Source organism: Erigeron canadensis, chromosome 9, assembly GCF_010389155.1.
Source record: "Erigeron canadensis isolate Cc75 chromosome 9, C_canadensis_v1, whole genome shotgun sequence".
NCBI classification, from domain to species: domain Eukaryota; kingdom Viridiplantae; phylum Streptophyta; class Magnoliopsida; order Asterales; family Asteraceae; genus Erigeron; species Erigeron canadensis.
The window spans coordinates 169,323-193,969 of NC_057769.1; the positions used below are offsets into that span (position 1 = coordinate 169,323).

The 24,647-nt window shown below is 33.0% G+C and overlaps 4 protein-coding genes and 1 long non-coding RNA gene across 5 annotated transcripts; all 5 read right to left on the reverse strand.

The window, feature by feature from the left end:
• Nucleotides 1-899: 899 nt before the first annotated feature.
• LOC122581353 (uncharacterized acetyltransferase At3g50280) lies at nucleotides 900-2,685 on the reverse strand. Its single transcript, XM_043753572.1, has one exon. It carries the CDS (start codon nucleotides 2,529-2,531, stop codon nucleotides 1,116-1,118), a length of 1,416 nt encoding a protein of 471 aa, XP_043609507.1. The 5' UTR covers nucleotides 2,532-2,685; the 3' UTR covers nucleotides 900-1,115.
• A 407-nt stretch (nucleotides 2,686-3,092) lies between these two features.
• Nucleotides 3,093-3,746, reverse strand: LOC122581385 (protein ALP1-like). Its single transcript, XM_043753609.1, has one exon. The coding sequence runs from the start codon at nucleotides 3,744-3,746 to the stop codon at nucleotides 3,093-3,095; it is 654 nt and encodes a 217-aa protein (XP_043609544.1).
• A 71-nt stretch (nucleotides 3,747-3,817) lies between these two features.
• Nucleotides 3,818-4,453, reverse strand: LOC122581390. The gene has a single exon (XM_043753615.1). It carries the CDS (start codon nucleotides 4,451-4,453, stop codon nucleotides 3,818-3,820), a length of 636 nt encoding a protein of 211 aa, XP_043609550.1.
• A 10,801-nt stretch (nucleotides 4,454-15,254) lies between these two features.
• LOC122582709 lies at nucleotides 15,255-15,979 on the reverse strand. The gene is made up of 2 exons (XR_006321225.1): nucleotides 15,866-15,979; nucleotides 15,255-15,609 (listed from the first exon to the last, which is right to left on the reverse strand). It is a non-coding gene; the product is annotated as an uncharacterized LOC122582709 (long non-coding RNA).
• A 4,239-nt stretch (nucleotides 15,980-20,218) lies between these two features.
• LOC122581394 (sulfoquinovosyl transferase SQD2) lies at nucleotides 20,219-24,294 on the reverse strand. Its single transcript, XM_043753618.1, has 11 exons — nucleotides 23,986-24,294; nucleotides 22,894-22,960; nucleotides 22,745-22,815; nucleotides 22,508-22,625; nucleotides 22,356-22,429; nucleotides 22,169-22,224; nucleotides 21,990-22,073; nucleotides 21,804-21,891; nucleotides 21,626-21,703; nucleotides 21,443-21,499; nucleotides 20,219-20,925 (listed from the first exon to the last, which is right to left on the reverse strand). The coding sequence occupies exons 1-11, from the start codon at nucleotides 24,102-24,104 to the stop codon at nucleotides 20,412-20,414; spliced, it is 1,326 nt and encodes a 441-aa protein (XP_043609553.1). The 5' UTR covers nucleotides 24,105-24,294; the 3' UTR covers nucleotides 20,219-20,411.
• Between the last annotated feature and the right edge of the window lie 353 nt (nucleotides 24,295-24,647).

Sequence of the window (24,647 nt, forward strand, 5' to 3'; positions counted from 1 at the left end):
TGGTTTTAAGAAATTAAGCAACTTTTTCATTTCCATAATACCCTTCTTACTTCTATTGTTTTTTACACCTCCTCAAGTATCTACCGAAAGTACCCTTATCAAAAATTTAAACCCACAAAACACACAACATCCTTCTCCTTCGCATTTTTCGATCAGCACCACCGCCTTCAATTTATATTGTCCTTAATTTCTAGCCGCTACAACGCGCGGGTACTATGCTCGTATAGAAATATATAGGACCAGCATGAATCGTTAAGTTTAGTTTGTCTTCAAATATCGATCAGAAAGGGTTAAGAAATTAGAAACAAACGATCAAGACATAAAAGCTCCCCTTATCCAGAAATCCTATCCTCAAAGATGCTGATGGCCTACCCGGTCTACTTCAAACTCAATTTGTTATTTGACCTTTCCAAATATAGCACATGTTTGATTTTATTTCAGGATACTTTATTTATTATGTTTGTACATGCTCTTTAATATGTAAAATATGGTTCTTATTGTATACGTATTATTGAGCTTGTGCTAAGGTATTGTTAAGTGGCATGTTTGCTACCCTTCTCTACACTTAAGGTAATCGGACTCAACAGATAAGTATATTTTTTAATGATGTTCTCAACCGATAGGTATGATATCTAAACACTTACACTTTCTGACTTTTACCTCTTTGTGACCGGAGGTCCTTATGAAAACAGTCTTCTACCTTTGTGTAGAGGTAAAACTGTCAATAGCTCACCACCCCCTTCATACCTTGCTCAGCGATTGGGTTGAAAATATTCAAACTTTTTATCCAAAAAAGCTTTTACTCATAATGGTATCAAACTTTTACTATAGTTTTTTTTTTTTTTTTTTCTCAAAAAAAAAGTTATTTTTCAAACACCATTTGACCATTAGAGATGCTGTTAATTAAAGTTGTTATCTTTCTTATAAGAATAAGAAAACACAACATATACAAGTTTGAAAACGTACTCAATGCCTGATGCTTGTTACAAATCGATCAAAACAAAAATAAATTAGACGTACGTACGTAAGTACAATAATAAGAGTAGTAGTGTGCTAGAAAATCAATATTTGTGTATCGGTGGGTGATGATCAACAACTAATTAAAATCGGACCCATCAGCTGGAAACGTATTGCATAAATTCTTGATCACGTTCAAGAGACGCCATTGTTTCGGGAGCCAAAACAACCTCCAGATCAACACTCCCATCACCATCCCTCCCCGGAAAAGCCGAAATCTTCCCATCAAACTTGTTAGCCTTACCGCTCCGAACCGCCATCGGCCGACCCCACCCGAAATCATTGTTGTACATTGGAAACCGAGGGGAGCTCCCCATGGTGATCATGGCGCCATCGAAATTCCCCAAGGGGAACAGCTTGGGATTGTTTTCCCAGTCTTTGACCCCGCGGCGCACGGTAGCGTTATCATGCGCCACGACGTTTTGGTGAAGCTGATTGGCTGCCCATGATAAGTCATGTGACAATAAAGCCCCAACCGAAGCCACCGTCGGGATGCTTTGGATCAAGTTCCCAAAATACAGGGGGTCCACTTTTGGTTCTAATCTGTGCCTACAATTCACCGCCATCCGAAACGTTGTGGTTTTCCCCACCTCATCATCAAACTTACGCGCACGCGTCACCGCACGCCATAGTTGAGCACATAATGACTGGAAAGACGAAATCTCACTTTTCGGTTTTAAACCTGAATCACCACCCGCCAGATCCGAATTCCACAAGGGATTGTTGGCTCTGAATTTCATCCTCAAGATTGCTTCTCGACTGAAATGAATGATTCTCTCTCTCAGAGGCTCGTCGCCTGAAAACGTGGCGGCAGGCCCGCCGGCGGGCAGTGGCAAAACAACCGGAGAGATGAACACGTTTTCCCGGCTAAAATCCGGCGGGTTTGTGACTTTCTGACACCCTTTTGTGATCTCGGCAAAAGTATTAAAGAAGTTCCAGAAGGAAGTACCGTCAACAACAGCATGATTGACAGTACATCCAATAAAAACCCCATCAGCGATCTCGGTGACCTGCACGGCCGCGATGGGCCGGTGGTGGCCGGCGTAGCTCAAAGTCTTGTCGAATTCGAAGAAGGTCTTGAAACAAGGGTGGACGTCGGAGTGAAGGGTGAGGATTTGGCGGGTGTGGAGGTGGGTGGCGGTGGCGTGAACGAACTGGACGCCGGAATCGTTGCAGAGGATGGAGACGAGGCCGTCGGGGGCGGTGGAGAGACGGCCGGCGAGAGGTCGGAAGTGAGAAAGGGTACGAGAGAGGGAAAGCTTGAAAAGGGGGATGAGTTGGTGGGAAGGGAGAGGAGGTCGGGAGAGGAGAACACCTTTCTGAATGTATTGGCAAGAAAGCATTGGGAGATCAGACACCGAGAGTTGCAAACACAAACACCTCCTTTCTGAATCTCTTGTTGCTGCTGGATAGATGGTGCATTTTGAGATTATGGTGACTGGACCCGGGTCACTACTACTTGCCGCAGCACTTGCACTTGTAGTACAAGATATTATTGTTGATGATGAAGGCATATTTCTTTAATTAATTTGCTTCCTTCCTTCCTTCTCAATTGACTCACTCCTTTTCTCTCTTTCTTTCTTGAAGAAAAATACTACTAATAAAGTTCAAGTCAAGATTGTACTAGCTAACTAGTGTGTATGTCTTGTGATGAGAGGAGATGTTAGATTTGATTCGGTATTTATAGACTCATCCTTTCATTTCATTTGGGTATTATTATGTAGTACGTATAAAATATATATCATTTCTAACTTTTTATCTATCTATAAGGCGTCTCCTTATCCTACCCATTTCTTCCCTATTTCTTACCAACTTCTTTCATTATTCATCAGTTTTCACTCTCCAAGAGCATCCCCCTCCTTATACTACTCACTTTTTTCGCACTTCTTCCACTATTCATCTATTATTTAATTATTCTATTTTTCTTTTACACAAAATATTAATAAAACACACTTTATTATTAAAAAACAAACACATTACATTTATTATAAAATTAAACATTACACTAAAAAAACATAAAGTAAATAAATTATGAAAAACGACATTATTAGCAAATTAAAAACTAGACATCAACGTTAACGGCCGTCTTCCGGGAGGTTCCAAACATGTTCGATCAGAGCATTGCGGAGTTGATGGTGAGCAATTCTATCGCGAAGCTCCCCGTACATACGAAGCTGCGTTGAACACCTTTCAGTCCACGTACGAGTTGGGAGTGTAGTATTAGCTATCAACTCTTCTTCAAACTCTGTAACTACACGCCCGTTATCTTCAACGATCATGTTGTGTAGGATCACACAACATAACATGATCCGTTTTATCTTGTTGGTACTATATGGCCGCGCGTATTGTTCAATAATTTGCCAACGACCTTGAAGAACCCCAAATGCTTGCTCGACATCTTTTCTTGCAGCTTCTTGGTATCTTTTGAACTTGGTGGTTTTCGAGTCCATCGGGCACTTGAATGACTTAATAAGAGTCGCCCATTCTGGATAAATACCATCTGCTAGGCAATATCCCTTTGTAAACTGCTCCCCATTGACCGAAAACTCTACTTTAGGAGCCCTGTCTTGTAGCAAATCATCGAACAAATCTAACTCGTTGAGGACGTTGATGTCGTTGTTCGAACCAGCAGGGCCAAAGTAGGCATGCCAGATCCACAAATCATATGAAGCAACCGCTTCAAGCATGATTGTTGGCCCTTGTCGCCCCGGGTGTACTGCCCTTGCCATGCCACTGGACAATTCCTCCAACCCCAATGCATGCAATCTATGCTACCAAGCATTCCTGAAAAACCATGAACCTACTCATGTTTGGCAGTTAACCGCTCGACATCGGCTTCTGTAGGCCTTCTCAAGTACTCCTGTTGATAAAGGTGTATCACACATTTGCAGAAAGCATCTAAACACTGGTAGCCTGTATCTTGAGCCATCTGCAAGTACTCATCTAAAGCATCAGCCTTAAAGCTATACGCTACCTGGCGTATAGCAAAAGTACATTTTTGGAAAATGTTGAAACCGGGACGACCAGTAGCATCTGTCGCGCCTTTGTGGAAGAACTGAAAGTGTTTCGGTAGCGGTTCTATGCTTTGAAAGGAGTTTATGTCTCGCACTATGCGCAAAAACATTTCCTTTCGCATTCGGAACCTTCTACGAAACATATCAGGTGGGTAAGTGCAGTTAGGCGCAAAGTAATGATCGTATAAAAGCTTTGCGGCACCCACGTGATCTCGCGAGATCACCCTTCTAGTAAACTTGGGTCTTGAAGAACTTGACGCTTCTTGGTGTTGCTTTTCTTCTTCGTCAAAGATAACGTTAAGACACGCACCTATGGCTTGGGGATTGAAAATAACATTCATTTGCGTAACAGCATTGTTGAGTACTTCGTAATCGTTTGATATGTAATCGTCACTAGAGGATGATGATGATGAATCAGACATTTTTGGTAGTAGTGTGTGATGAAAATGCTTTAAAAACTAGATGAAGGAATGTGTTTAGATTGTGTGTGTTTTGAAATGGTAGTGTAAATGAGGGGTTTAAATAGGAGTAAAAGATTAAAAATAAAAAATAAAAAACAACCAACTAGCCGTTGGTTTCAAAAAAAATACTTAAAAAATGTTTTTTTTTTATTTGGCAACGGCTACAACAAAAACAGGACCCACAAACCAAGATGCCGCTCGTCTAATATTGGAAGAAACACACAAGACGCAGGCGAAGACGGAGCCGTGCTAATAGCAGCGGCGGCTAGCCGCGCGGCGGACGCCCTATAAGGAGGGGCCTAAGCTAGTTAGCTGAGTTTTATTTTTATCATTATCTTTTAAAAACAAAATATATGAGGCTAGTTTGTATATAAAAAAAGAAAATCTTAATATATACTAAAAGGCAACCGACCAAATCTCAATTGACCAATCACAACTCTCAATTTTCTCCAAATTAACTAAATCAACACATGTCTAAATTAATTTACATTTTTTTTGTTTCCATCAAAAATTTACACTTTAAACCCAATTTAAAAATAATAAATACTTTATTTCATAATGTCTATATAATAACAAAATATAGATAAAAGTTAAGGATGTTATATATCTATATTACAACATTTAGATTAATACGAATTAATATTTATATCAATATTTTATTTATATTATTAATTGTAATCAAACTTATTGTAATATTATTGTTATTAGTAATTGTAATCAGACTATAACTAAGATAATCATTATTGTTATTAGCAATTAAAATCAAACTATATTTAGTAGTTGTAATCAAACTATAACTAGGATAATCATTGTTGTTATTAATAATTGGAATCAAACTATATTTAGGATACAGATTCTTCTTATATAAACTGAACCTTACATATAAAATCACAACACACTAAATCATTGAAAATCTCACGAACAAACTGTTACTTTTAATCTGTTTAACAACTATGACTAACGAAAATAAAATATCTTTTTTACAAGACATCAATGAGAACTCGATCAATTGTGTAATCGAATTTAAAGATATGATTTAACATTCAATATTTACATTTGAATATCTCAATTCCCTTTTAAGTATAATTTTACATTTAATGTATAAGTAGTTTTTTGTTATATATACTTAATTTTTTTATTGTAAAATCCGTGTATTTGACACGGCTCTAAAATCTAGTATTAAATATAAGGTTGTAAATAACGGCGTGCATAAAATATGTATATATTTTATATCAAACATTCAAACCCTAAATTCTATGACAAGTGTACAACTATTTAATGCATGTTAACTACAGCCTTAAAGGCTGCGTTTTGCAAAAACCAAAAAAATGTTATCTAAAATGTGAGGTGGTCACATGAAGATGTGAAAAGAAACTATTAGAGTATTCGCGTAATGCGACGGGACGATAGAGGCAGTGCGGTGGTGGCGATGACAAGTGTTGTAAGTAATTTATGTAAAAGTAATTAATCTATGAGGGTAGTGGAGATATGTTAGAAGATATGAAAATGGTGTGTATATTAAATCGTTACAGGTACAATGGCCATCTCGCATATCTCTTTAATCAGTCTAACTTTTCAATATGAGGTTAGAACTTTTATCAAGTAGTATAGTGTTGTTAATTAAAATCAGTTTGACTCCTCCTTGCTTGGGGGTTTGAAAAGTCGAGTTAGGTCGACTCAAGGTGAAACTCGGGTCAAAAAAGGTAAAACTTAGATCAACTTGATCAAACTCAAGGCAAATCGGATCAAACTCAGGTCAAGAATGGTCAAAAAAAATTTTTATTGTTTAGTTTAAAGTATATTGTTTATGTATCAAAACAATTAAGTTTGAACTTGAACTATTATGTTTAATTATACTTAAATTTGAAGTTTCTATTCTATTTGCTACTTTATTACATATTAATTTGAAATTAATTTTAAAATTCTCAATTTGATTACTCTCCGAGTTACCAAAGACTTCTAATTTTTTACCATTTCAAGCCAATTTCGAGTCGCGGGGAGTTCGCTCACATTGAATAGATGAAAAAACTTGTATTTGTAAAATAATTTGAATAATATAAACCTCAATTAATTATTTGCCCATTTCACATCACAAATACATGCTTAATGAATTAAGGTATTTTTAGATCTATAATTAATTCAGACTCATTTTTTTTTCAATTCTATTCAATTTTTATACCTCTTATAATATAAATTAGGACTTTTTAGTTCAGCATTTTTTTCTATCAAAGATACCCTTATATATAATAAACAAAACTCTACATGAATACACGCTGCTCATTTCCTCTTTTCTTCTCCTCCACCCACACTAAACACACACACAACATACATATCTCAACATAATCATTCACCGTCGTCAGTTATCGTAATCCATTACCACCGCAACCATAAATCCCCAAAGTTATCATCGTTTAGCCGCCGCAACGCGTGGACATCCATCTAGTAATTACATATATGAAAACAAAGTTGAGTTTTCATCAAAAGTTAGAATACGAAACCAATGAACGATCCTGGCCCGAAACATTAAATTAATTGATTGTATGCTTGTGATGGGATATAACATATAAGGTTACTAAAACAATAAGCTGGAAAGTACGCCGTTCAAAATAAAAAAGAAGTTGGAAAGTATAGTAATGATCGATTTTAGTCGCATTATTACGAATCCGAATAACGTTGTATATTGTACGTGTTTTTGTTACATTCTTGTAATAATAAAGTGCTCATCGAAGGTCGCTTTTATTAGAATGAAAAATTAATGTGCACATGGCATGGGTCTTTAAAATGTGTTAATATGAATCTTATAAACTAATTGAGTTGTATATACGACAAATTACATGACATTATTATTATTATTATTATTATTATTATTATTATTATTATTATTATTATTGTATAGAAAATATGTAGATACTAGAAAGTTGGTAACATTTTTTTCTTGGTTGTTTAGCCAAGGTTCATGAACCTTAGTTGGAAGTTTCCACGGTTGGTAGTTTTGATCCATATGATAGAGCCTTTTATTTTACTATCACACTAGTACGTTTATCTTATTATTTTCAAAATATCTCCACGCTTGTTATGTGTAGTAATTAGACCGTGTAAATATGGAGCGGGGGATAAACCACCCGGCGCCGCCCTTTGCCGTCTCACCGCCGCCTGCTACACCGCCTCAAGGGGCAACAAACGTAAAAAAAAAGTCTTCCGATCAATATTCATCGCCTCTTTGTCATGCGAATTTTAAAATTTTTTAACTGTTTACTAGCCGTTTCATGGCTTCTTTTTTTTTTTTAATTAAACCTTTATAAATACTACATACTTACTCCTCACACTCTAAACAACATTATTGTAGAGCATATTGTTTGGTTTCACAAGTAGTGTGCGGCCTTCTTTATCGTGTTTATGTTTGTATAGATGCGATTCCATTATGTTCGTTATAGAAAAGTAAAAACGGGAAGAAAAAAAAAACCGCCAAAAACTCTAATTTTTATATGTCATGTGAATCATGATAGATTTTCTTATAGTATAATCTTGGCTTCTAACACGTTGTTAGTAGTCTTTTGAAGTTAACGAGAGATAGTACATGCATGTTGCGGCAGTGAGATGGTGGGGTGATAGGTTATAGGATGTGATAAGTAATAGAGTGTGATAGCCAAATGTCTTAACAGTACGGGTTCCGCCATCGGATTTAAAAATTCGTCAAAAGTATATCAAATGAGATCTTTAAGATAAACATGAAATTTTAAGAAACACCCATACAATTTTTATAATTTATCGATATACGGTTTTTGAGATAAAATTTTTTGAATGAATTAGAGAAATAAAATGATTTATGGAGGAGAGAAAAAAAAAATAAGTGGTTGAGATTTGAAGAGAGAAAAAAAAAATAAGTGGTTGTGATTCAAGGTTATTATAAGTATATTAGGTAGAGATATTTAAATTAGTGAGTAAGAAATAAAGGTATTTTGGTTAGTTCAAATCATCTTTTCTTTAAAAAAAAAAAGTAAAATGCTTTATAAGATGGTATTAAATACAATCTTGTCGTTTAGAAAAAAAAAATATCATCAAAGATTTTCTTTCAAAATATTATCATAAAATTGAAAACGTTTAAAAACTACTTTTTAAACTATTACCAAAATAAATCCAAGATTCCCAAGTGAAAATCTGAAAATGTTTAAAAATCACTATTTACAAAATTTAAATCCAAAAATCCAAACAGAAGATCCAAAATAAAAGTTAAAGACATCAAATATATCTATAATATAATTAAAAGAAGGGATTATGGTACATTTGACACCTCTAATCCCCCTCCTTTAGCTTAATACTCTATCCGTATTAATCCTCTATTTTTTTAATAAAAAGTGGCTGACCTTTAATAAAAAAAATCTTATAAAAAAATCTTTATTATTATTATAATCTATGCCAAAAAAAAAACTACGATCGACTACCAAAAAAGTTTTTTGTTTATAGACTTTGTTCGTATTATTATTATTATTATTTTTATTATTTAACATTGAATTCTTATGTTATTGTTATTATTATCTATTTTAATTTAGTTTGTTGTCCATTATAGATTGATTATGACTTCTTCTTCAACAACAAAAAATAAGACCACATTAGTTCATCTTGAATATCTTAAGCCAACACATGTTAACAATCATCTACGACTCCGTGTTGTGCATGTATGGATTATTTCGGAGTGGAACAACCCGAAGAAAATTAAAACGTTTGAGATAGTCTTTGTTGATGAATTGATACGTACTTTTCAAATTATATACTCTACACTTTTTGTTTCTCTTTTTATTTAACTAGAATTGGAAAAAAAAAGGTAAACTGGAATCAATATTTATATGTAGCTAATTTTTATATCTTTCTTCTTTAGCTTTTGTATTGATTAAGTTGTGATATTGGTCATACACTTTTTGTTTCTTTTTTTATTTAACTAAAGTTGAAAAAAAAGGGTAAAGTGGAATCAAATATGGAGTTAATTTTCATATGTTTTTTCTTTAGCTTTTGTATTTATTAAGTAGTGATATTGGTCATACACTTTTTATTTCTCTTTTTATTTAACTAAAGTTGAAAAAAAATGGGTAAAGTGGAATCAATATTTATATGGAGTTAATTTTCATATGTTTCTTCTCTAGCTTTCGTATTTATTAAGTTGTGATATTGGTCATACTTTTTTGTTTCACAAATATTGTTATGTCTAGTTTTGCTAAAAACTGGAGCTCTCCAGTTGCATCTGGATAATAGAAAAATTGTCCGAAATATTTGAAGTCCAGTTGCAATGTACAGTTAATTTATGTAACTGATGACTTCCTCCAGCCAGTTGAGATCTGAAGAACAACATCTAAAGACATTCCAATTGAAGTCGAAGACAACAAGTGGAAGAAAGAGAATGGATTGAATAAAGTAACATTTTCTCTTACTTTATTTAGCACACACACAAAGAATTATTTACTAATACTTTTGTGTGCTGTCAACCATATTTGTACGTTGAAGTTGAGATCCCAATGCTCAACCTTCGACTATAAATAGAGGTCCTTGCACAAGCATTTTCAACAACTTTGCAAACACTCATACTTACAATATCTTTGGTGAACTTGTGCAATATTCTCTCAATCGCTAAAAGGAACATTTCACAACTTTAAGTGTTTCGATTGTAGAAGATAATTTCCAAGTTTAGATTAATTGTATTTCATAGGTTGTTAGGATATTTACATTCGTGTATTATCTTGATTCTGCAACAACCTTGTATTTTATTTAACAATCAATAAATAAAATACACTTGAAAATTACATATTGTCTCAACAATTTATATTACTTGTACTTTACTTCTTGCATTGTATTTACTTATTTACTCTTGTCACCTTAAGAAGTATAACTCCAGTTAACCTGGTACACTGTTCACTGTAACTGGTGGTCCAAATACAGTGAACGTGTTGCAAAGTAAACTCATCATCGACATAGATGTGTCTTCAGTACTCATCTATTATATAGTTGGGACTTACAATTATTATAAGATTTATATATCTTTAGATTACCCGTTCAATGAATGAGCCTGAGCACTTGTATATATATATATAGGGGCCGGGTATTGTAAAATTAGTATTAAAGTAAAACAAATAAAACAAGATCTTCACCCTTAGATCATGATTAAATTGATGCACGAAGATTCACGAAGCAATTGATGCACAATAATTTTCATGATGCACGGTGATCTTCAGTAAAGAAAAACCCTATTGTTTTATTTGTTTTACCTTAATACTTGTTATATTTTACCTAAAGCCTATATATATATATATATATATATATATATAGGTTAGATGTGGAACACTCACATATTGTTTTTTTAATCTATAAAATTCACGGGGGCTCAAGCATTTATTCAATAATCAAGAAATTTTAAAAAATTTGTATGTGAGGGATTACACACCTAAGCTTAGCTGCCGGATAACCTTATATTCACTTTTCCTTAGGGTGACTATCAAATGAGAATGAAATTAAAATGAGAACAAATGTAAACACTTAAAAACTACATTTTGATGCATTAAAGGTCCATAAAACTGACATAGTGCATAACTAATTATCATTATTTAAGTTTTTAACAACACATTGACCCGTCAAAATCGAAAAAATCACGTTTTTTGTTTTGTGCATCCATCTTGGATGCATATTCATCAAAATGATCCATCCAACAAAAAACGTGATTTTTTTGATTTTGACGGATCAATGTGTTGTAAAACACTTAAAATAATGATAATTAGTTAAACACTATGTTAGATTTATGGACTTTTAATGCATCAAAACGATGTTTTTAAGTGTTCTCACCGTTCTTATTTTAAAAGTGTTCTCACCGGAGTGTTACCTCTTTTCCTTATATATAGGATAGCTTTCCAGTGAGAACAGATTAAAAATAAGAACAATGAGAACAATTTGTAACCGTTGGATAAAAAAGTTGAGGGCCAAAGATGAAAGTGAGTATTTTTTAGATATTAAATAGAATTAATGGTAAAAATGTCTTTTCACTCAGAATTTTAAGAACATGAAAGTAAATAAATAAAAAAAGGAAAAAAAATTAAAGAAAAAAGGAAGCACGTACATGGCACAGTTTTAAAAAGAGACAAAAGAAGTTACACAATGCATCAACTTCTATCTCCACATGTTCTGGTAGTTATAAAAAAAAAGCAGTTACCAAGTTATTGGTTTCAAACCACGTACGTACCAAACAAGAAACTATCCTATTACAATGGATGTTAAAAAAAAAGATAATTAAAGTTAAATAATCAATCTCAAATTTATTAATGTATATTAATAGAATGATTCTCTATATATGATTTTCGGGAAGCCATGTTTTACGAAAAATCAATGTATAAGGGATGGAAAACTTGAATACATAAGAATCATTTGGATGCATAAAAACCAACATGACATGAATGCATAAAAAGTAATTTGGATGCACAAAGATTTGACATGACCTGGATGCATAAAGATAATTTAGATGCAAAAATAATTAACATGAATTGGATGCATATATATTAATCTTATCTGGATGCATACAAATAAATTGGATGCATAAAAACTAACAAGACTTGGATGGAAAAATAATTAACATGACTTGGATGCATAAAAGATAATTTAAATGCATAAGTAATTAACATGACTTGGATGCATATAAATTAATCTTATTTAGATGCATATAAATATATCAAATGCATAAAAACATGGATTAAAAAAAAGTCTAAAATAAACAAAGGAGGATGTTAAATTAATTAATTAGCAAAGAAAAATATTGTTAAGTAATATTGGATAGAAATAGAAAAATACGTGTGGTACTAGTTTTGATGAACTAGAAATTAAACAATTTAATATAACTGGATGCCAATATGTATGGTTACGTAATGCAAATTGTAAAGTGAGAACTAAATTATGGTTTGTTTTGTTTGTGAGAAAATAACTGTTATTAAAAATATAAATTAAAAGACTGATAGAATTGTCTAAGTTATCATTTTTAATAGTTGGTGATTTGGAAGTTTCTTATTGATTTTTATTTGTTCTTATTTTAATTTAGTTCTCATTCGATGACTCCCCTCTTTCTATATATATAATATATATATATATATATGGGTGAGTTATTTTAGGACCACCTCTTATTGTAGAACCAATTAGGACATTTGTTTTTTATAACCTACATACCACCATCATCATCTACTATGATATACAAGACTTTTTTTGTAAAAATACTAAGACTTTTCGACGATGGGCCCACCGAAAAATCATGTGTAAGTTACTTACACATGTGTAAAAGACAGAAAAGTAACTTTCTCGTGAGTAAACACGAAAAAGGGCCGAATCACAAAATCTCACTAAATTCCTAGTTAAATAGTCCCCAGCAACGGCGCCAAAAACTTGATATGTCATTTGTGTATAATTAAAAGCAGTCAAGTTTTAAATTTATAAATTCAAGGAAATACCAAACTAAATACACACTCACGGACAGTGAATCCGTTCGTTTGTAATATAGCTAATAGGTAAGACCAGGTTCGTTCGCAGGGACTATGTTTAAGAACAAAGCAAGATCAAGTAATACTAAGATTTGTTGGGGGGTTGGTTTAATGACCCAATGTCAGTTTGTTTTGAAAGCAGTTAGTAATTTAAGCAAGTTAGTAATTCCGAAGAATTAATCTGAAAGAGTTTGTTGTAAACAATAATAACTAAAGGCATCATCCACTTAGAATCAGGTCCATAACATGTTCAGGTTGCATAGATTAATACAACAGTAATTTTGTCTACTAGTTTACCAAACTATTAACACGTTGATTCCTATTAATATTATCTTGTACTTTATCATACCATGAATTAAGCAATCGTTTACCAAACAATCAAGATCATACTATCATGCAAGTAATACCATTAAAAGCATAATCATACAATCAACAAGACAATAATACTTAATAAGAATTCAATACATTAAGATCACGACAAAACACTAATTGCAGTCACAATAATAAACACGACCGTCACATAATCATGTCACTTCATCTAGTAGATGATAAAATATTTAGCTACTCATGGTGAAAGAACAATCACAATCAATAATATGTAAATTCATAATGTACCAATAGAGAAATAGAGAATTAATTGATGTCGAATTACTGCTCATCAAACTTGTGCCTGACTCTCGCTCACGACGTACACCACTTCCTTCCTTCTCGATCGATGATTATGATGATTATGTTGTTAAGGATCAATGTTTGATTATCGGATGATATGAGGGTGTTAGGAGGGTTTAAATCTGGTGAAAATACCCTAGAAACGTCCCCAAAGTCGTTTGGAATAAGTATGGTGCGGCCCTAGGGTTTTAGAGGGGTATTTATAGGTTTTCGGGAAAACCCTAACTGAACCGACCTTGCGAGCCACGCTAGTAGAAGTCCCAGCGGCGCTGGTATGCTTCAGGACAACTCCAGCGGCCGCTGGTGAGCTTCAGGATGACTTCCAGCGGCGCTGGAGAGAAATGAGCGGCGCTAGAGGCTTGAGGTTCAACACGAAAGTTGTAGATCTTTCTCTTGGTCATAGGCTTTCTGTGGATAGCTTATTCGTCAGAAACGGAGTCCGTATGAAAAGGTTTTGCTCAAAATACTAACACATGGTCATAGGCTTAGCGTCAACACAAGTTTCTTCATCTTAAGTTTTGAATCTTCACCCGAATCTTCATTGAACCATCATTTATCTTCCTTTAAGTCCTTCATCACCATTTCTTGATGTTTTCCTTTATGCCACGAGCAATGAACCTGAAATCACATATACATGCCATTAAGTATCAAAAGTTCATTCAAATGACTATAAAATGGCCAAAACAAGTGCGGTAAAAGTCTATATAATTTTCGTTCATCAGATCCAATGACTTGGAAACGAGTACCGTGGTCACCAGACATAATTATTATCTGGTCATCGCTTAAGAGCCGGGTAATTTAAAGATGAACTAGTAACACGAACTTTAGGTCATTAATGCTTAAACAATTAATCTAACGAGAAATCTACCAATATATATATAACAAGGTGCTAAATTTAATTATTTCTTTTTTTGATCTAGAACCATTAGATCAAATTTAATTATTTTATTTTTTATTAATGACAATATTAATATTTATAATTTATAAAATTAGTCAAATATATCCCTGTATTATTTTAATTTTAGCGAATTCACATAAATAAGAATGTAGGCATGCGTATAACAAGGTGCTTTTACTATAAACTTAAATATGGAGACTTTATTTTTTTTTGGACATAGATTATATATATTTTGGATATTTGTATTATATTTACTTATTATTTTAAATTACATTATTATGTAACAATAAATATAACATAACAAAAATATTTTATTTATAGTATAATAATAAAATAAAGAGAAAAATCCATAAAAAGATAACCTATTTACACAAATTTCCTATTAATATTTTGTTTTCGTCTATTTAAAGGATCATATTTTCAAAAATTTCCTAATAAAGGGTATCTAGTTAATTTTTGACGGACGATGCCACGTCATCAGATTTGCTGACGTGACAGTTGACTTTCACTAACTTTAACCAAATAACAAATTTCATGTGTTGAGCATGCCAGATGATCATCACTATCACAAAACCCAGCTAAATCAAAATTTTCATATGGTTATTTCTCAACCCAAATAAATTATAAATTGTTTCAAAAAAATAAATAAATAATTAAATTAAAAAAGATCTGAATCTGAATCATGAATCATCAAAGGTATAAGAATGATAATAGATTAGGAAATCATCAAACAACATAATTTATTCATATGAGCTCATTACTAAAAATTAACTCAAGAAAAATCCAAGTTTGTTTGCTAAGAAAAAAAGGAGATGCTACGTTACTACAGGCAGTCAAGTCTTCTTCCTCCATTCATGAATTTTATAGCTTGCAATTAAGTCCAATCGAAACATATACACACTTTTTTAAAACAAATGAAAATCATAAAAGGTATCCAATATCTTTTACACTTGACCATCTCTCGCCGCCCAATTAACACCACCACAAAGATCCGGCACCCCATCACCGCAACCACCACAAAGATCTGGCCACTGCACCTCCACTATCACCGCCTACGTTCACATAATAACAAACCCTAGTTCATAAATAGCTTGCAGATAGAATCAGATCAAGATGGAGAGATGATTTTTGTTGATATCGTTTCCGGATCCCACCATTGTAACCGAATTTGCAAAAAAAAGGCAAATTTATTGCTATTAAATATGTAAACTTATTGATATTATAACCGGATCTAAAGATCCAATGGATAGATTAATTTTTTTTTTAGTAAAAAAGGTGATTGATTTTTGTATTAAAGTTAAGATATACCTGGTAATTAGGGATAAGAAATAAATGATGATACACCATAAACTCATAATGATGATGATTTGGTATGGTGAATTTTAAGAGCAATTATTGTATTTATATAGCGATGGATAAAGTGTGTATATACCAATGAACTGATGACGATGAACTGTTGATGAAGATGATCTGGGTTGTATGTATATATAACGATAGATATAGATGTGAAGTTTGTTTTGATATCTTGATTATAATTAAGCAGACCCATCCATGAATTTTAGGTACCCTGTTCGATAATATAAAAGGTGCCCACTAAATACTAAAAAAAAATTAAAAACGAAAGAGATAGTAGATATTTATAAACGTTTAAAACAACTATAACAATAATATCTTTTAAAAAAAACAATTTAACAAAGTTCTATAACTTAATCGATAAATGCATTAAAAATTATGCTTTGAATAGTGTCATTCTCGTAGCATTTTTGGAAGTAAAATTATTGATCAACTCTTTATAATCAATGAGCTCTATGCAATTATGTTTGATTTTAACTTACAGTTTGCGTTTGGATCTATGCAATTTGTTCAGAAAAGTCGAAAACGTCAAAAAAAAAATAAAAAAAATAGATGGGTTCGTTTAATATATATATATATATTCAATACAATACAATTCTATATATATAATAAAAAGTATTGGACTTTTACTCTTTGACCAAAGTTGGGTTTTACTATCCACTAGTCTTAGATGGTGGAGTAATAATACATGCATAACAGACATATATATATATATATTAAGGAATATTACAAAATTTGGTGCCCCTAAAATTTTGAGGCCCTGCTTAATTGTGCCGCCTGCACTTGCTCAAGGCCGGGCCTGTAATTAAGCTACTGGATTACATGAAAAACCCATATATGAATTCAGTTATTTTTATCCTATTCATCATCAATATATTTATATTTATATTTTATTTAGTTAGTCAAAGTCAACTGCCACGTCATCGTGGCATCGGTGATGTAGCACTTAACAGGTGTCGTTTGTCAAAAATTAATGAGATACTCTTCATTAGGAAAGTTTTGAAAATAGGGTCCTTTAAATAGATAAAAACAAAATAGGTTACCTTTAATAAAAAATTTGTATAAATAGGTTACTTTTTATGAATTTTTCCTTAAAATAAAATACTATATAATAAAGGAAAAATCATAATTCATAATAAAATAATTTTGGACCTTTAGATAAAATTTAACTTATTATATGGATTGATACTTGAAGAGACTTAAGAACTTAAAGTTTTTGAGTTCAAATTTAGGTATTTGCAAACCGCTGACGTAAGTTTTGTTGACAATAATTGAGTTTCCTCTTGAATTGCAGTTAATTATAAGAAGATGTAATGTCGTTGAGCTTGGTCATTCAAAATAAAAAAGATACTACCAGCTAAAAAAGTGATGAATTATGTTTTCACATTGGTTTTTATAATATATAGGTGATAAGTTATGTTTGTTTTAGCTTTGAATAATGATGATATAGAATTAATTATAGATAAGAAATATATTTACCTAATATATTAATAAAATTCTCAAAAAAACATATCATCCCATGTATCAATCAAATAAAACAACATGGCATTCGCAATAAAGTTCACATTATGATGTCCAAGGTCAATAAATTTACCCAATCTAATGAAATTACATCGTTAATTTAACATGTTGTTTTTTAAGTATTAATTATTTTATAACGAAAAATTGATATATTTATCCCACGTATTACGCGAGAAAATAATCTAGTTGTTTATAGAATAATGTGAGTCTAAGGACAACACTAGTAATTTAGGCAATGTGAATCGAACGAGAATCTGAGCCGTGACTAAGTTTCCAACAGACTAGCAAGTAGGTAGAATGATATTTGGTCGTACCATGAGATCGAAGATGTCAAACAAGCATTTTAATTTAATTATTGTTATTTGCTTTTTCGAACTAGTTTCAGACTTAGGCTCTCGCTGAATAAGCGGTTGCGACTTCTATTTACTTTTAAGTTTTAATTAGTTTAATAGGAAATCGCGACAACCCACAACCGCTAGAATTACACATATTATTAGATTAGGTAGTGCAAGCGTCCCTGCTCACTTAACTATACTACACTCATCGGGTTCTCTGCTCTTAAGTGTGTGTGCGTGTGTGTGTGTGTGTGTGTGTGTGTGTGTTTGGGATAATTACTTGTACAACTTATAAATTTAAAAGCATAAAAAACCTATATTTTTTAGAAAAAACTCGCTTGATTAGAAATTGATAACTTACTGTCTATATTGTAATTTCAAGTTTTATACAAATTTCAAAATACAATTACATAAACCATAAGAAAACGGCATTGGCATATATACATTTGAAGTGAAATGGCTAGTTTAGACAGTTCAACTAATACTTAGCGGTTTATGTAAAATGGCACCAAAAACGGAGAATGACACATTCTCCTGACATGAGTGTCAGACCACGTGTAATTCTCAAACAATGTTTTGCTATCTACATGTCGGCCAAACACAGAGTTTTATGTAAAACGGGGTATAAAACGGGAAGTTTTACATAAAACGGGCGTTCAACTAATACTTAGCGTTTTATGTAAAATGACACCAAAAACGGGGGAATGACACCTGTCATTCCCCTAACATGAGTGACAAACCACGTGTAATTCTCAAACAGTGTTTTGCTATCTACAGACCGGCCAAACGCAGAGTTTTATGTAAAACGGAGAGTTTTACATAAAACGGGGCGTTTTGGTAGTATTTGCTTCAAACAGTTGATGTTGTAGATGTTGGATTATAATATGATTTGTATTGTAAATATAATGAAAATATGATAACAATAATGTGTACCTAACGATATAGAGGACCCTGTAAGAGCAAGAATATTTGCCATTTGATTGTCTGGTTCTCAAAACGAGATGATTGTTTGATGATGGGATTGAAAATTATGGGAGAGAATTACATACACAAAGAGGGTGAAGATTAGGGTTAAAATTCTTGTAAATGGCTCTCTATTTATAAATTTACACTTTATAACCTGGTGTTTAGTATGTGCGTTATTAGTCCCTGTAGTTTCAATCATCTAATGGAAAACCTTATAATATGTCTTTAAGAGTAAATACGTCCATCGTATATTTACTAGACATAGGGATTTTAGTTATCGTCAATTATCATATCACGAATGATAAACGATCAGTGACGGTTACATTTAACGTGGTTCCAACAGTAGATAGCCCGTCCATTTGAAAAATATGTGTTTCATTCCAAATATTCGTGTAATTTAACAGTAAAAGTAGGATATTATGTCGTTATTAATTATTAAAATAAATAAATTAAATTACCGTTTCATTGTGCGCGGACAAATGAAGGTGGCGCATGATAGACCATACCTTATCCAATAAGCACTTGCAAAGATTATTATGGCCTTATGGGTGCATATTTTTCATATTCTTTTTGGAATTATGAAATCCTTTCATACGATGAAAGGTTTACATATTGACACGTTTCTATGAAATAGAAACACTATTTATACGTTGACCATTAAAAAAACAAGTTAATGCAAGAGCAAGACCTTGTAAAGCTATAGTTTGATGAGATGTGTTGAACTTGTTAAAAAGGTAAAAAGAGTTTATCTAATAAGGGTGTATTTGGTGGGGTCAATTGAAAAAAGCGAAATGGAAACGAATTAAGTGCTATGCTAATGTTTGGCAACTATAAAACGAATCATATTGCCAATTTTAAACGGGGCATCATTTATCATTTAATTGTGAAAAGTTCAACAAATTGCCTCTTTCTTTGTTAATTTGTCAAAACTTCAATGTAGTAAATTGTCAATGAGTTTAATCAGCGAATGATGTACATACGTTTGTAACTTCAGATATCGAGTATCTTAATAGTTATGGTAGTTTAAGATTAGGTTAACAAAAATCTAGAAAAATTGGTTATAAGGTTTCGGGTGTGATAGGGTGAGTGTTCCGTTATTGTATATGATCGTTGCGATGTTTTTTAGTGTCAGGTGATTTGACTGGTCCAATCGGGTTTTTTAGTGTCAGCCGGCTTTTTAGGGCCTTGTATTTTTAGTGAAACCATCATTGTTGTTGAATCGGCCAGTTTTCTGATTTTTTTCCTTTGAAACTTTTCCTATGAACAAGGATCATCTACGCACAGACAATAATATATGGTTAGTTCCAGTTGCTGCTTAGATACGAGTTCACCGGGGTTTTTTAGTCGCAATTTTGCGTTGATTAGAAGGGTGTGAAGTGTGACATTACACACACGTTTTCTTTTGCTATTTTCCTATCAGAGATATACAAAATCTCAAAAGAAAATATGTAATAAACTACTTCACATAAAAGAATGCTAGATATGATAGTGTTTTATAATACATACTACAAATAATGAAATAATATTTACCATTCTATCACCCCCTTCCTACAACCAAATAAAGATATATATAACACAATTGCACTTATACACTACTATAATAAGAAGAAAAAAAAACAAGCATGAACATCGGTACAGCCCATATTTTACAAATTATAGATCTTGGGTTGGGTTCGTAGCTATGGAATAGCTGTTGGTGTTATCTTTCGGGGCGTGTCTGTCGGAAGAAAACATTTTGCAAGCCAATACAATGGTTTCATTAGTTCTGCTCGTTTCTTTTCCCAGAACCATATCGCAGCATTATACTGCTGGTTTCTAATCACTCGTGTGGCTGCCCTCCAATCATATTTCTCCGTCTCCAATCGAGCAGCCTGCCCGATTTTTTTACGTAACTCTGAGTCGTTTAATAATGGAACTAGTTTACTTAAGCAGTCATCAAGATCTCCTGGAGAGAAGAGGTACCCCGTTTTGCCCTCCTGATCAAAAGGGATCATATCAGGTACACCACCAGCACGGGCAGCCACAACAGGGAGTCCTGATGACATGGCTTCTAGGACTACTTGCCCAAGAGTTTCGGATTCTGAAGGCATTAAGAATACATCTCCACTGGCATATGCTTGTGATAATTCTTCACCATTTAACATCCCTGTGAATACTGCTGGCATGCCTTCAAATAGTTTTTCAAGATCCTCTCTGCCAAAACACATATTTTTCCGTATCAAGCCTTATATATAACAGCTTACAGGGAGAAAGATGAATACATTTGCCTGGCTAGGTAATGGCTCAAAATTTGTTTTGGTTGAAATTGTTTATTTTATCAGTATCGTTGAAATGGGCCAAGTGCGGGTGGGTTGACCCGCAAACATTTTTTGGTACATCATAAGAACAATGTTATGTAAACAATTAACTAAACCATAAAGTTAGTGATTTAGAAGGTTACACAAATCAATTTTGGGCGACTTTTAACCTGTTTTTAATAGATAAAATGTTTTTTTGACCCATCTGATACAGTTGACATTTTTTTTCGAACGGCAAAATGATACAGTTGACATTTATTATAACCAAATGAAAGTAAATGTTTCAAAGTTAACAGTTTTATAAAAACTTTCAGTTAGGCATTTGAGCAATTATTTACCGAATCCTTAAGTTAACATTTTGTGATTTGGACAGCAAAACGATGATGAAGTCTTCAATGACTTCAGTTAATTACCTATATGGGCCATCTCCAACAAAAGCTATCCGTGCCTGTGGTATCTTTTCCATGACACTGCTCAGCAAATCATAATCAGTGAACTCTTAAGATATCCATATCGTTTTCTTCTTTTAAAGATTAACAATCCATGTTAGCTCAAATCACAAACTATCACATAAAAAGGAATTGTAGTGGAGATACCTTTTAAGGAAATCTAAATTTTTCTCAACTCCAATACGGCCAACATGTACGATCAATAGTCGATCAGGTTCACCATTGCTGTTTAAAAAGAATAATATATGCAATAAAATCAATAACAGAGCTGAAAGATGTTGGTTTCTAATGTGAGCCACACAGAACTGTCAAAGAAGAAACCTACGTTAGTCTAACTCGCATATCATGAGATTGAAATTTTGGATGGAAACCATCTGAATCCACGCCCTTATTCCATAGACGAATTGTGTTAGCTGAAAAAGTATACAAACACCTTTCATTTCCTCAGTAGAGAAACCAATAACTTCTGAACATATTATGATTCAATAATGCCATCAAAACATTGAATTACCTGCTGCTACTTTGTATTCTTGAAGATCCTTTGCAATAGCAGCAGATGGAACCAATGTAAGATCAGCAGCTCGGTGAAGAAACTCTGACCGAGTGAGTCAAAAACACAGATTGTTACCCCCAGATTACAAACCTAAAGACCTCAAATTATAACAATAGTAACGAAGAAACATCACATACTTATGACTAACCACATTGGTTGAACAAGCCAGCTATATGTGTATCTTGGTATGTATCTACATCAAACAAGCATTATATTCAACTTGAAGCATCAAATATAGACATAAGCTTATATGCATATATATATATATATAACATATATATTATACACACGCATATGACAATCTGGCTCAGATGTTTTACTTACACGGGGACATGTGTATGATAGGACATCACTATGGGGACAGACAACATTTTTGCAATTGCCAGCGCTCCAAAAACCTAGTGATTGTCGTTAAAAACTATAAGGATAAAAACTACCTCAATTTCAAAGGAATATACACACAGATTTATGCATACCATTATACCAGGAGAGGACGCATGGATGATGTCTGGCTTGAACTGTTTAACCTCATTGATGATTCTAGGGCTCAGGGCAAGGGAAAGTGGCACCTGCTGATACCATGGGAAAGGAAAGCTGAAAAAATGAAGATTTCAGACCATTGGTATAGTACAATAATGCATACAACATCTGATTTCACATCATAAGGTAAGTTTTGTTTAATTAAATAAAAAGGTAATATAAAAGCGAGAAACCTTCGTGAGCCAACCAACTTAGCTCCATGAAATTCTTCAGGCACCCCCTCATGAGTCGTTACAACCATCACCTACAACAATAAGCAACTATTCTATAAGGAACAACTAATAAATAAAAAAGTGTCGATATATGTGTAACGACTATGTACCTCATCCCCCATCTCACGCAGATATTTAATGAAGTTCTGGAACCGATTCTTGTATCCAGACACGTATCTGTGATAAAGATCACACAGAAGCAAATGAGTGTTGATCATTCTGGTTAAGTTGTGATAACCATCATGAACGGTATCAAGCTCCATTTTGTATGATATATTACAACCAGTAATCGTGTTCCATAACATTTCTTAAATTAAAAGAGGATATTGCTAGAAATATGGCCCGATATATAACATACTGCCCTCGGTTTAAAGAAGGTGGCGACATTATTACGATACGGCAAACAAGTCTTCTCTTATATGAAATAGCTTATCAATATTACAATCTCCTAAAGAGTGGTAACAAGTTACAATGTGCTTCAAAATAAGTGTTCCAAACGGACATACTATATGTTATTTTTGAAACTTTTACAGGCCTAGTAAGTAGTAACAATGGAACTCGAGACTCTTGTGAGGATATCAAGACGCCTAATGACTAGGCCGACTATACTAATATGTTATTTATAAGTACTAAGTAGTAAATATCATCAACCATGTAACTAGAAAACTTTCAAGACAAAAAAGATATGGGCTATACGGGTGAAATTTGGCAAATAAAGTGTTTTGGGAAAACATTAACATAAGGAGATGATTATATATGATATCAAATATCTACCAAGGAAAGTGTGGACTGATACGTTAGGGAAAGTAAAGATGAAAGGGGTTTTGTTCCTTTGATTGAAGAGTCTCAATTCTATTCAACATACCAACAATAAAAAGAAGCTGATATGTTAACACATTTCTTAGGCATTACTCAATTACAACAGCTTATTATATGTTATTGTTGGTAGTCACAAAAAACAACTACTTGAATATAGCACCAACAAAGATTCAATTTTATCAACGCATCGTCATATTTATATTTATATATATATATCTATGGACTATGATATAAAAAAAATAAAAAAAATAAAAAGTAAAAATCACAAATATCATGTCACCGGCCTGGTAACTAATAGTCTAAATACACAGAGTTGACTTCAAATTGTAAGGGAGGATTAAAAATAAAGAAAGGTAGTTTCGGGAAAAAGACGGACTACATACGCAAAGGGAGAAGGCTCAACAAAGAGAGCGATGCGCCTGGGCTTACTGCTAATCTCAGATTCAACTTGAGAAGGAGGGCCCTCTTCTTCTTCTTCTTTCTTCATTTCTTCAATTGTCATTGTTGCTAACAACGCTAAAAAAGATGGAATCTTTATTGATGATTGGTATCTTTTTAAGTTGAAAATCTTGAAAGAAAGAAAGAAAGAGGGATTTCTGTTTACTAATGGAAAGCAATTATCATAGGTGGTGGTGGTGGTGACTTGTAAGCAAGTACAATATATATAAAATTATATAAATAATCGGAATTATTATTACAAGAATAGATGTATGTATGTATGGAATAGAATATAGAAAAGGATTATTCCATGAGATGAAGAAAACTGGGAATCAATAGAAGCATATGCTGTTAAACTCCTACAGCATTTGAAAGATAGATGGATGATCAACTTGTGCATCTCTGTCTTTCTCTTATTACATTTATTTATTATTGGTGGGGTCTCCTATATTTCTTTGACAGTTACGTTTTTCTTTTCCTATTCAATCAGCCTATTTTCTGTTAGTATTAATATCCTAATATTAGTGATAATAAACGATAATAAGCAATAAGTGGGAAATCTGTATGTATATGATAGGTGAGGGACCAAACTTGTGTGATTGTAACT

Coding starts and splice junctions, on each gene's coding strand:
- LOC122581394 (XM_043753618.1), bottom strand. CDS start 24,104: ATGACAATTGAAGAAATGAAGAAAGAAGAAGAAGAAGAGGGCCCTCCT. Junction 22,430..22,507: donor CGTCCTCTCCTGGTATAATG/GTATGCATAAAT, acceptor GACAATCACTAG/GTTTTTGGAGCGCTGGCAAT. Junction 21,500..21,625: donor AATTTAGATTTCCTTAAAAG/GTATCTCCACTA, acceptor TTTGCTGAGCAG/TGTCATGGAAAAGATACCAC.
- LOC122581390 (XM_043753615.1), bottom strand. CDS start 4,453: ATGTCTGATTCATCATCATCATCCTCTAGTGACGATTACATATCAAAC.
- LOC122581353 (XM_043753572.1), bottom strand. CDS start 2,531: ATGCCTTCATCATCAACAATAATATCTTGTACTACAAGTGCAAGTGCT.
- LOC122581385 (XM_043753609.1), bottom strand. CDS start 3,746: ATGGCAAGGGCAGTACACCCGGGGCGACAAGGGCCAACAATCATGCTT.